The sequence below is a fragment of the Rhea americana genome, unplaced genomic scaffold, assembly GCF_003343005.1.
Source record: "Rhea americana isolate MKP2758 unplaced genomic scaffold, rheAme1 scaffold_44, whole genome shotgun sequence".
NCBI lineage: Eukaryota > Metazoa > Chordata > Aves > Rheiformes > Rheidae > Rhea > Rhea americana.
The window spans coordinates 1,895,057-1,906,306 of record NW_028186579.1 but is presented as its reverse complement, the minus strand read 5'-3'; the positions used below and the strand labels follow the sequence as shown (position 1 = coordinate 1,906,306).

The window sequence follows — 11,250 nt, the reverse complement described above, 5'->3', positions numbered from 1 at the left end:
AGCGGCGCGGGCAGGGTCGGGGGCAGCCTGCGCCGCCCGCGCTGCCCCCCGCGCAGCCGCCCGGCCCTTTCCCCCCTGCGTCCCGCCCAAGCCATGAACTTTGGCAGGGGCCCCTCGGTGGTGTTGAACGTCGGGGGCACCCGGTACTCCTTCGCCCGGGAGGTGCTGAAGGATTTCCCGCTGCGGCGGGTGAGCCGCCTGCACGGCTGCCTCTCGGAGCAGGACGTGCTGGAGGTGTGCGACGACTACGACCGCGAGCGCAACGAGTACTTCTTCGACCGGCACTCGGAGGCCTTCGGCTTCATCATGCTGTACGTGCGGCACGGCCACCTGCGCTTCGTGCCGCACATGTGCGAGCTCTCCTTCTACAACGAGATGATCTACTGGGGGCTGGAGGGCTCCCACCTCGACTACTGCTGCCAGCGCCGCCTGGACGACCGCATGTCCGAGACGTGCACCTACTACTCGGCGGGGGAGCCGCCGGGCGAGGCGGCCGCCGAGGGCAAGGGCCGGCGGCCGCCGGGGCCCGAGGGCAGGAAGTGGCTGGAGAGGATGCGGCGGACTTTCGAGGAGCCCACGTCCTCCGTGGCCGCGCAGGTCCTGGCCACCGTGTCCATCCTCTTCGTCATCGTGTCCATGGTGGTGCTGTGCGCCAGCACCCTGCCCGAGTGGCGGGCGCCGGAGAACCGCAGCGTGGAGGAGCAGAGCAGGTACACAGCAGAGTCAGTGAGGGAGCCCTCAGGGTAGGAGGATCCTTTATTTTCCCCGCTATCCGGTGCCCGTGTGTCCCGTCCAGTGTGTCCTGCCGCTCGTCGTGATGGTCTGTCGCTGTTGCCGCCGCGGCTCCCCGGCGGCCGGAATCGGCTGAGCGCCCTTAAAACCCTCGCCCGACCTCGCGGCGTCGGGGCGGGCGGGGGCAGCGGAGCCCCCCCTGAGSGCAGCAGCGAGTTACCCTTCCGCGGGCGCTGAATTCAGGGGGCAGGCGCCGGGGTGCAGGYCCGGCGGTGGGGTGCACGGCGAGCCCTGCCGCCGCCAGCCCCTGGCCCCCGGAGGCGGCAGGCTCCAGCTCCGGACGGCTCCTTTCCCGTGTGAGGGTCTCACCTGCGACGGAGCCTGGAGCCCTTGCGTGCTTTTGCTTTTAAAAGCCGTGGGGCTCCTTACCCTCGTAGGGATGTTCATACACTTGGGAAATCGTAGTTAGGTCTTGCAACTGTAGAAAGAGGCAGACTAAAACCCTAGAAGAAAATAACGCAATTCCTTCCTCTCTTACTTTGGGAAAATCACAGCGCAGTAGGCACTCCATGTGTATTCGTACAAGCCCTTCTCCTGGAGCAGATACAGTACGTGTTACAGTTGTGATCCTGTAAAATCTTAAATATGGCAGTAGCCTTTCCCCTAGTCCTCATGTGGGGACACAGGAGATGATCAAATTGAGTGTTAAGCTCTTGCAAATGGATTATATTGTGCCCCAGTATTGTTTAAATTTGCTTTAGACAAAACATGTTTAAGAACACTGAATGATGTGATACACTCCTGCAGAAACCAGCCTGTAGGGTTATAAAGCCCTAAATCTAAATCTAAATCTCAAGCCTAAATCTCAAGACTTATTAGTAWGACAAACCCTTTTCCATCTTTCTTGTGATCTGCTTAGAAGTACACTGATTCCACTGACTTCAGCATCATTACTCTCTGTTTTCTATTACCTAAAGAATGTAATCGAGACCACTTAAGTGGGATTTCCCTCATAAATAAGACTGACGCATACAAAAAAATAAATGTTTCTTACTTCTATCAAGAAAAGCTTCTAGCTTTTCCCTTCTTTTAAGGAGATACAACATCCAACAAACTTTCCAGCTTAGACTCTGCTAAAGGGACCTTACAGTGAAATCGCAATCCTGTCATTATGAAATGACCATCTTTTACCATAAAGGTAATTGGAATGTGATATATTATACTTTAGTAGCCAAATTAATTCCTTGGAAAGTATTTTCATAGTTTCCATTAACTTAATGGAAAATGGCACCTGTAATTCTCTTTGTAGCTAAGCCAAAGAATTAACTGTATGGAGGGAAAAAAAAAAGGCAGGTACAGATTGTGAAGCAGTTGATTCCTGACTAGATTCAGATATGTCAAAAGTTGCCTTTACAGGTTCTTCCAGTTAAAAAGCCATATGTACGCTTTGAATAGTTCCTCTTGCATTGCAGTTACTTCAAAGATTGGATGCTCTGTGTGATCTTTACGTAAGGCACCAAATTTCTTAGATACTACCGACAGATAYGGAAAAATATATGCAGCAGTACCATTCATGACATTGTATCTTTGTTCACATCTTCATGATGTGGAAATTAACTTTTCACTTACTGAAAGAATCTAACTTGCAGATCAATAAGGCATACGATACACATTTTTTCTTTCTTAGTGTCTTTGTGTGTGTGTGTACATGTGTGTGTATAGTGTGTATTTATATACATACAGGCGTAATTTTATGCTTCTGTGTAATTGTGTATTATATACCAAACGCTTGAAGGTTAAGGTCCCAAATACTTGTAAGATATACRCTTCACAGGGCAGTGAAAGCTGCTTTTATAAATAACCACAAGGACAGCTATCAATGATAGGCTGAGTTTCCTCAGTACTGATTGTAGTACTCTATGGAATTACAACAAGGGTGATAACTTACTATAAAAGTTGAACACCTCTTACCATGTTCTTGCATAAGCCCCTTAGATACAAACAGTAGTACAGAATGGTTCATTTCAGATATGACAGCCCCTGTGCTATTACTGTACATGAATTCATAGTGATTTAATGGTGAACATCTTGAAGACAGAACCAAATGTGTTCCTTTCAGTCCACAGCTTGTCACCTTCTGAGGTCACCGTATTCTCTTACAAGAGCAACCCCTTTCATATATGCTGTAACATGATTAAAAAGCCCACTCTATCTGGAAAAAAGAAGCCACAATCAGTGATGAGTGACACAGTTAAGTTACAACCACTAATACTTGCCACAGGATTTGACCTAACGTCCAGTTCTCTTTTGACTTTATTTCTCTGTATTTGTTTACATTTTCTTTGCTTTTGCTTGTATTAATTTAATATAAAATTACTTAGGCTTATTTGAAAGTCTGGTCATAGGAATTGCACAGCAGTATCTGTAATTGAGCACTTTGGCAAAATTGTCCTTCTAAAGTGGGAATGCTTTTAAAAATCTGGCCACTAGTTTCCGATATGTCCCAACAGTTTGAAGCCAAATTACACCTTTTGTTTATTAAGCAGGGTTCTTCATTGAAATCAAGAAATTCTGTCTCACATAACAATACAATAATACTTTTGTCAACAGAAATTGTGACATTAATGCTATATATGAGTGAGTTTTAACATATGGTACTGTAATTACAAGTATGGAAGCTTTACGTTATTCTGAAAAGGTATCTTGAAAACTTCCGAGAGTGAAAATTATATGGGCTTATCTAGAACGCCTCAGAACATAAATTTTCGATGCAATTGACTTTTGAGATCAAAATGAGAGATATGAGTTACTGATAGGAGAATTGTTTCAAGAAATTTAGCAGCTTTCAAACCTGCTCTGCTATTTTTAGTCTCTCATGTTCACTGATAAAAACAACTGCCCTTTCCTCAATATTACGTTACATTACTTAATGCTTGGAGAGATGCCACACTGATAATTTTTGTGGCTGAAATGCAGTGACTCTCCACAGAACCACTATGGATAGCAGCAGTGAAAACAGCTCTACCAGTGTGTCTCCACCGTGTCAAGGCATCATCTCTAGACGTGAGAGAGTAACTGACTCTGTAAYTTACTGCATCAGCCTCTTGGATGCRGTTAGAAATAAGGGTTACTACTGTTACCAGCTAGTACCAGCTGTGTTCATTTTTCTTAAGTGAACATCTCTTCTCTAGAAAAGAAATTGAGTGCACCACACTTTTCCCGATTTTTCTGAGAAACCGTTATGTTGTTAGGACCTTTTGCTGTGACCAAGCAGTTAAAGGGTGAACAGTCTAGAAGACTATTTCTGATCCTTTGGAGTAACACCCTTTAGAGGGCAATAGAGAACTCCATGAGTAAGACTTTTTAAGAGGAGAGGGACGAAGAATCTGAATTCTGAATTTCAGAGATACTGGATGCTGACAGAATAAAATTCCCTGATTTGCAGAGGGATTGCCKTTCYSGAGACCAGTCTCAGAATGTGTGACRAAAATGACATATTAATGAATTAAAAGATTTTAATTTTACTTTGTTTAATTAATTTATTTATTTTTGCTTTTTAAGATTTTGCTCTCTTCCCTGCCTTGGCATGTTTCACTTCTCAGTGCTRAAGATTTGCATCACATTAGCACAGTTTAGGAGCAGACAGCAGGGACACCTGTCTCCCCTTCTGTTGCTTTTGGCAATTCCAAGTCATCGTTGCTCTCTCCTGAACTGTGCCAACAGATGCATGCTGAGAGTCTCTGATCAGGGACCCRTCTAAAAACTCATCATAAGCATAATCTTTTGGGGAGTTTCTTAAGCCCTRCAATAGCAAGTCATTTGAAGCCGCTTGACTTAAAGCCAGCACAACGCTGTATTTCTTTAAACTATTTTTCTAATGCTATATACAAATAGCTTGTTAGCACAAGGAAGAGACTGTTGTCCCTTTTCCACTTACTGAATCATGATTAAATCTGTATTGAAAGAATCCCTTGGTTATCATATTACTGCTATGTTCTTAAGCAAAAATATATAAACACAGTAACTTTTCCAAAAAGCATCTCTGAACAGCTACCAATGGGATTTTGTCATTCTGGCAAAACATCAGTTTAAAAAGTTACATTTCAGCTTCAGAGGCACAAAAATCATTATACTTTTAACTCTGTGGAACTTCAGAAAATATTCATGTCCAACATCTGCCCAAAAAGCCAAGAACTTRCTCCTTCCTTGGATAAGATCTAACCTGAATTTAACACTAAGTTCTTAAAGAACGTAACTGAAAAGATCTAATTTAAAAATAAAGATGTGGACTCTTCTGATGGATTCAAGAGATGCTCAAAAATGTGGTAGAGTTGTTCCAAAATAAAGATAACACAAAGCATGCATGCAAGATGCAAGATGACATGCATCACTTGCCGGCCACAGGAGAACCTTGAAGAGCTCATCAGGGTTGAGTGCTATACACRTGTTCAAAGAAGGTGGAAAACATGTTTATGTCCAGGCATCCCCTGACAGCTATGAAAGATGTTTGGCTCTTCCCCCAGGGGTGCTGAGACAGATTTCATTATGTCCTCCAACATAAAAGGCATGCAGCAGTTTCATGCATGAAGACATATTGCTACCAAAGCAAGGATAGAATGGAAAAATGCCAGCAAAGTTATAATGCAATGAGACTAYTTGTTTTATGGTCCTTATTCTCCAGTTTGTTGTCATACAAAAATTCTGTTGATYTCAAAAGGACTGAAAAACATTGTGTGTGAAATGACTAGGAGTCTTCCTGAGCAGGATGGCTATTGCTTGGACACTTTCTGTTTTAATGTGCTTTACACGGAAATAGATTTTAGCAACAATTTAACTAAGTTGTGTTAGCAGTGTTTAATCTTTAATCCTGTCATATTGTGTCTTCAATTATATCATGTTTTCCTCATGTCCTGTAGATGTGTATGGTTTTTTTATAAGCTTAATTGCTAATACTGCTAATAATGAATATTTTGGGGAGATTTCAGCCAACTCACCGGAAGATACTAAAGCATAAAATTGGCACTTTGAGGTGAAGAATAATGCTAAGCTGAAATACTTTATTTACAATATGATCCTTTTAGTATAACAAACTAGTCTTGTTAATGATTGAAAAAGTTTAACGCTGCATGTAAAATAGCTTATTTTGAAAGGAGGTTATCAGATGGAACAGAAAAGTAAACAGTGATTAGATTACGGAAGAAATGAGGCTTACAAAGGCTTGACTTTCAGTTTATGGACAAAGAGACTCATTAAAGCAATCTTGAAAAGCTGTTAATTACCAAAAGGCTTAAAATTTTAAGGGAAAAGAAAAAAAAAAAACTCATGTGCTTAGGTCTGGGACAATGAAGATCTTCCAAAAAATAAGTATAAGCAGAAATAAGCATAAGCAGAAATAAGTATAAGCAGWAAYCAAATAAAAATTAGGACCTAGTATTTTCTTTGATTATTCACAAATTTTGAGGGGCTCTTTGAGGAAGCAGTTTATGGGTTTGTTTCTTCTTTCCTCTTTCTTTTTTGAATACTAACTATTTTAAAAATCAACTGATGGGAGAAAAAGGCAATCAAAAACTGTTATGAAAGTTTATAAAACAGGTACTACATTTTATCAAATAATGCTTATGATTTAATTATATAGCTATAGATTTTTAAATTGCATATTATTTCAGGAGTAGGCAATAACAGGCAGTCTGTCATACGAATACGCAGCAAGTATTTTAAGAACTGATTATAGATGTAGTAACTTTAGTCTTCCAAGAGAATGCATTCTAACTGGCATTAACAGCATATTAAGTTAAGTTCTCTTAACGACTAGCTGTTAATTTTGGTTTCCTCATTGGATGTTATTTATCCCTTAACAAGTATCTAAGTTAGTTATAAAGATAAGTCAGTTTAAGCAGAGAGAGACTTGATCTTAAAGTGGAAACTTAATATGTAGCTCTCTAAAGTTCACAAGAGGCAAGAGGTTTCCAGTTCAGCTTAGAGAAGCAGTTGCTCACTTTGATGTGATTGATTAGTACTGCTGAAATCCATTTATAAAGGCAAAGAAGAGTAAAAAGAGAGGAGCAATCAAACTCTTCCACTGGTGGTGAAGAAGTAGGGAGATGGTAGAAGAAAAATGAGAGATTCTTTTCCATCGTTTTCTCCCTGTGTGTAATGGATGGGAAAGATGGGTAGGTATAACATGGAGAAACRGAAGTGCGAAATATAATGGAATGGCAATAACACATTTCACACTATCTTGATCTTTGTCATCTTTGCATCAGTGATGTTCCTTAGGTCTCTCAAAGTCTGGATCTCCAGTCCTTCCAAGTGCAGTATAATTGATTTACAAGTAGCTTTTCAGCCAAAAACTGCCAGTAGAACTCCAGAGTAAAACAATGCATTGATCACATTTCATCTAAYATCAATTTTTAGTGGCACAACTATTCCCCAAAGTTGTATTAGACCAATACTGATTCATAGATAAGACTTCCACTGAATAAAAAGATCTGGACTGAACTTCCTTACAGCTTGAGTCAAGGATAAMCTGCTTAATTTGTGATAGTAGAGTAATCATGTCTTCAATGTCCTCCTCCATCAGGAGGAAATACTAAGTAGAACATCTTTAATTTGCAAAATTAAGAGTAGCTTTTTCATTTCATAGGTTACAGGCAGAACTACCAGATGAATTTCATAAAATATAATAMAATACTGTGTATTGGAATTGTAGAATATTCCCAGTTGCAACTTTATATCCAGCTACAATTTTCTTTAAAGCATTTCATGAGATCCCAATTAGCCAATAACCTATAAGTACATTCTGACTTTATCAGTGTGTCCACTAGCATAATCTTGCTGCTYGGCTGCTTTTTAGTAGAGAGAGTCTTCTGTATTTCATTAATAAAAAAAAAAAAAAGCTTTCTTCATCATGTGTGTAATGAGGATGAGAGAGAAAATGCTATATTTTGAAGAGAACTTAACCATTTTTTTTTCTTGATTTTTCCACATGAAGGAATAATAAATTAAAGGTGTTATCCACATTTATACAGAAAGGTTCATTTAACAAAGTACATGAGCATTTTGTTTTGAGGACATTATGAGCCAAATATCTTTTTAAGAAATCAGATCATCAGATCAGCACATGAGGTATCACTTATTGTCATTATTAAAGGAAGCAGTAGTATTTTCAAAAGCCTAATTTCTAAGAGAAACCATAATTCTTAAGAGAAAACTATTTTGATATTCATAGTTCTTCGCATCAAAAGTTGCTGACATAAATACTTTACAAGCCCTTTATGAAGAAAGGCCATTTGCTTAYAGAACTTTCATTGCTATCCACACAACAAGAATAGTCTGTTATTTTAGGTGAATAATTATCTCTAAGTAGTTTATTTATGTTCATTTAAACTTGCTGTGGCTGGAATTAAAGTATAAGTTAATGACTTTATGTCAACTGACAGTTACTATTTCCTCCATTTCTAGCATAAAACTGAAGTATATGATATGAACAAAAAACTGTTACATTTTAATATATGGAACTCCTATAAAAGTTAGTTTATGAAGTTTATTAGTATCAGTTCCTAACAGAGCATTGCCTCAGTAATAGCAGCAGATTTCAGAACTCGTAAAAATGTATGCAGATGTGTTAGGGAAAAAAAMCTTAGTTTTTAAAGGACACTTGGATGATTACTTATGAATTAATTATTGGTTCTACAGATACTACCTTGTTAGGGTCTCTTGCAGTAGGAAGAAACTCTGGTTTCATCTAGTATTGTCAAATCTTGACTCTTATTTCAGTTGCAGACCTGTTGGTAGGAGAAGAGACTGGTGACTGGCTTTTACCTTGCTGAAAATGTGAAAAGAGATAAGCAAAGGAGGGAGGGAAATATTAGTTTGCATTCCCTCCTTTATTAAACAAGTGAGCACAGTTTGGATTCTTTAGGGGTTATTTTCAGATCCATGATGAGATACTTGGTACACAACAGTTATTGAATAATTCTCGAGCAGTATTTTTATCTTCTGTTTTTACCTTTCATTCATTCAAGTGAGAGAATGTTCTCAAATCTCATTCACTGCATTGGAACTTTAAAATATCCAAGAATGTACTGAATTTACCTTTTTAGAAGAAGCATTGCTTTCTTTTATCTAGGCTATTATTTGTGCTTAGCAAGAAGACAATCTTGCCTATTGCTTTGGTTACCTTGACATTTTTGCTACAACACTGTTCAGGTGAAATTGTGTTTAAAACAAAAGATGAATTTCAACTACTGCAGACTGTAGTGTGTACCCACTGGTGAAGAATAAAATACTGGCTGTATGTGTTGGCTATACCTACAAAGTTCTGAATATAGGCTGTAGGTAAGCCCCTGTTTGGGAGGCATACGATGGACTTACTGATGCTAGATGATGAAGACCCAAAATGCAYGGGGGGTCTGACGCAAAAGCCAATTTCTACCTCTTCCATCTTCACTTTTATAGTAGTTTAGCAGTTTGGTTCAGTACACCGCTGTTACTAATCAGGCAGTTCACTGATCTTCAGTCTTTGGCTTTCCTAGAGTGGATCAGGCATCCTAGTTTAAAAAAGAGAGAGAAATGGAAAAAAAATGTTCTAGATTATGTTAGACATGGACATGTTAATTTCTTGTAGCATTCCAGATTTCTTAGGAATATTTGCACAGAATTATAACTAGTAGCAATTTATAATTCTAAGAAAATGATCTCTGAGTTCTTAGCAGACATTGGTTTAAAATTCTCAGTAGATCTACAGGTTAATTGCTGAAACATGGTGCTAGCTGCTCAGAATAYGCATAGTGTGGCTTTCTGTTTGTTGTCTGTGAAGGTCTGAATGTCAATTTGGTAATGTCCATAAACAAACCAAACATCCATCCATTAAAGCATTTTCACAGAACATAAATACTGTACTTTGTTTCTTTTGGCAGGATAATTGAAGCTATCTGCATAGGCTGGTTCACTGCAGAGTGCATTGTGAGGTTCATCGTCTCCAAAAACAAGTGTGAGTTTGTCAGAAGACCTCTCAACATCATTGATTTACTGGCAATTACTCCCTACTACATCTCTGTTCTAATGACAGTTTTTACTGGGGAAAATTCGCAGCTTCAGAGGGCTGGAGTCACCTTGAGGGTCTTAAGAATGATGAGGATTTTTTGGGTGATTAAACTTGCTCGTCATTTCATTGGCCTTCAGACACTTGGTCTGACTCTGAAGCGTTGTTACAGGGAGATGGTGATGCTACTTGTCTTTATCTGTGTTGCTATGGCAATTTTCAGTGCACTTTCCCAGCTTCTTGAAAATGGGCTGGACTTGGGAACAAAGAATAAGGATTATGCCAGCATCCCTGCTGCTTGTTGGTGGGTGATCATCTCTATGACCACAGTTGGTTACGGTGACATGTGTCCCATCACTGTACCTGGAAGGATTCTTGGAGGAATTTGTGTGGTTAGTGGCATTGTTTTATTAGCCTTGCCAATTACTTTCATTTACCATAGCTTTGTGCAATGTTATCATGAGCTCAAATTCCGATCTGCTAGGTACAGTAGAAGCCTCTCTGCTGAATTCTTAAATTGACCAAATTTGCATTCTGTTGTAGTTACTTGCTAAGCTTTGTCTTAGAAGAGAATGGTGGAAAGTCCCTTCACATGTTCTTGACTGGATAGTCCTATGGAACATTCTCACCAGCCTGGAGAAAGCTCGTCACCATTSAGACTGGAAGGATGGCCATCTGGCTTGGGCACCTTGTAGGGAGAGGGAGCGATGTCTCAAAGTTGAGAGAATGAAATAGCAAAAGAGGACTCAGAAACCCTCAGCCAAGCCAGTGGGGTCTTCAGCTTGCCTTTCCACACACACACACACACACACACACACACAAAAGAATAAAAAATGGGCTTAATACTGAGACTCATCATTCCCATAAATATATCTTGTATCATGCTAAGCAATATGTAGCAGAAATTTTTCAAAGACTTTAAAATCTAAATCCCCCTCAGAGACATTGAAGCCTACTCGACTGACATATCTCCACTCTTCACACAGATAAGCGAATCAGATATTGAAGAATTGCTGCTACTTTTGAGCCTCACAACAGAGTAGATCTTGTTCTGCCACTTAAAAAAGATGAAGAATATAGGTCTGTAGGGCAAAAAAAAAAAAAATAATGCCTGATTCTGATCTTTGATGAAGCACACAAATCTTTAGTAAAACCAGTGAAGTCYGTGGCATTGCTCTGAATTTGCAGTGGAATAACCAAGATGAGTATGTGCATCTCTGAATGCTGTAGCTTGCATTTTCTTGGTTATAAGCTCTGGAACAAGCTCTTTTTTAGAAGTAAGTGTTGTACTTTAACAAAGATCAGCACAAAAATCCAGGCATTGATAAATATATTTTTTGGTAGCTTAGTGGAGCAGCTATCCAAATTTTACTTAGGTTTTTTGTTGAACTCCATCCACGTAAGATATATATCAATAAGCATAGATTTTTCTTCCATTTAATTAACCACATAGAACATAGCATAGTAAAAGTTCT

General features: G+C 39.6%; 1 protein-coding gene across 2 annotated transcripts; it reads left to right on the top strand.

Annotated features, from left to right (window-relative positions):
- Positions 1-6: 6 nt before the first annotated feature.
- Positions 7-10,584, top strand: KCNG3 (potassium voltage-gated channel modifier subfamily G member 3). 2 transcript variants are annotated; one of them, XM_085315838.1, is made up of 2 exons: positions 7-743; positions 9,651-10,584. In XM_085315838.1, the coding sequence occupies exons 1-2, from the start codon at positions 94-96 to the stop codon at positions 10,294-10,296; spliced, it is 1,296 nt and encodes a 431-aa protein (XP_085171964.1). In that variant the 5' UTR covers positions 7-93; the 3' UTR covers positions 10,297-10,584. The 2 variants fall into 2 exon arrangements, with proteins under 2 accessions (XP_085171964.1, XP_085171963.1); XM_085315837.1 differs by having other exon boundaries at positions 76-710.
- The last annotated feature ends 666 nt before the right edge of the window (positions 10,585-11,250 follow it).

What these genes read in the sequence shown, in the direction of transcription:
- KCNG3 (XM_085315838.1), top strand. Translation starts at nt 94, where the DNA reads ATGAACTTTGGCAGGGGCCCCTCGGTGGTGTTGAACGTCGGGGGCACC. An exon ending in TCAGTGAGGGAGCCCTCAGG is followed by an intron (nt 744 to 9,650) that starts GTAGGAGGATCC and finishes TTCTTTTGGCAG; the next exon opens with GATAATTGAAGCTATCTGCA.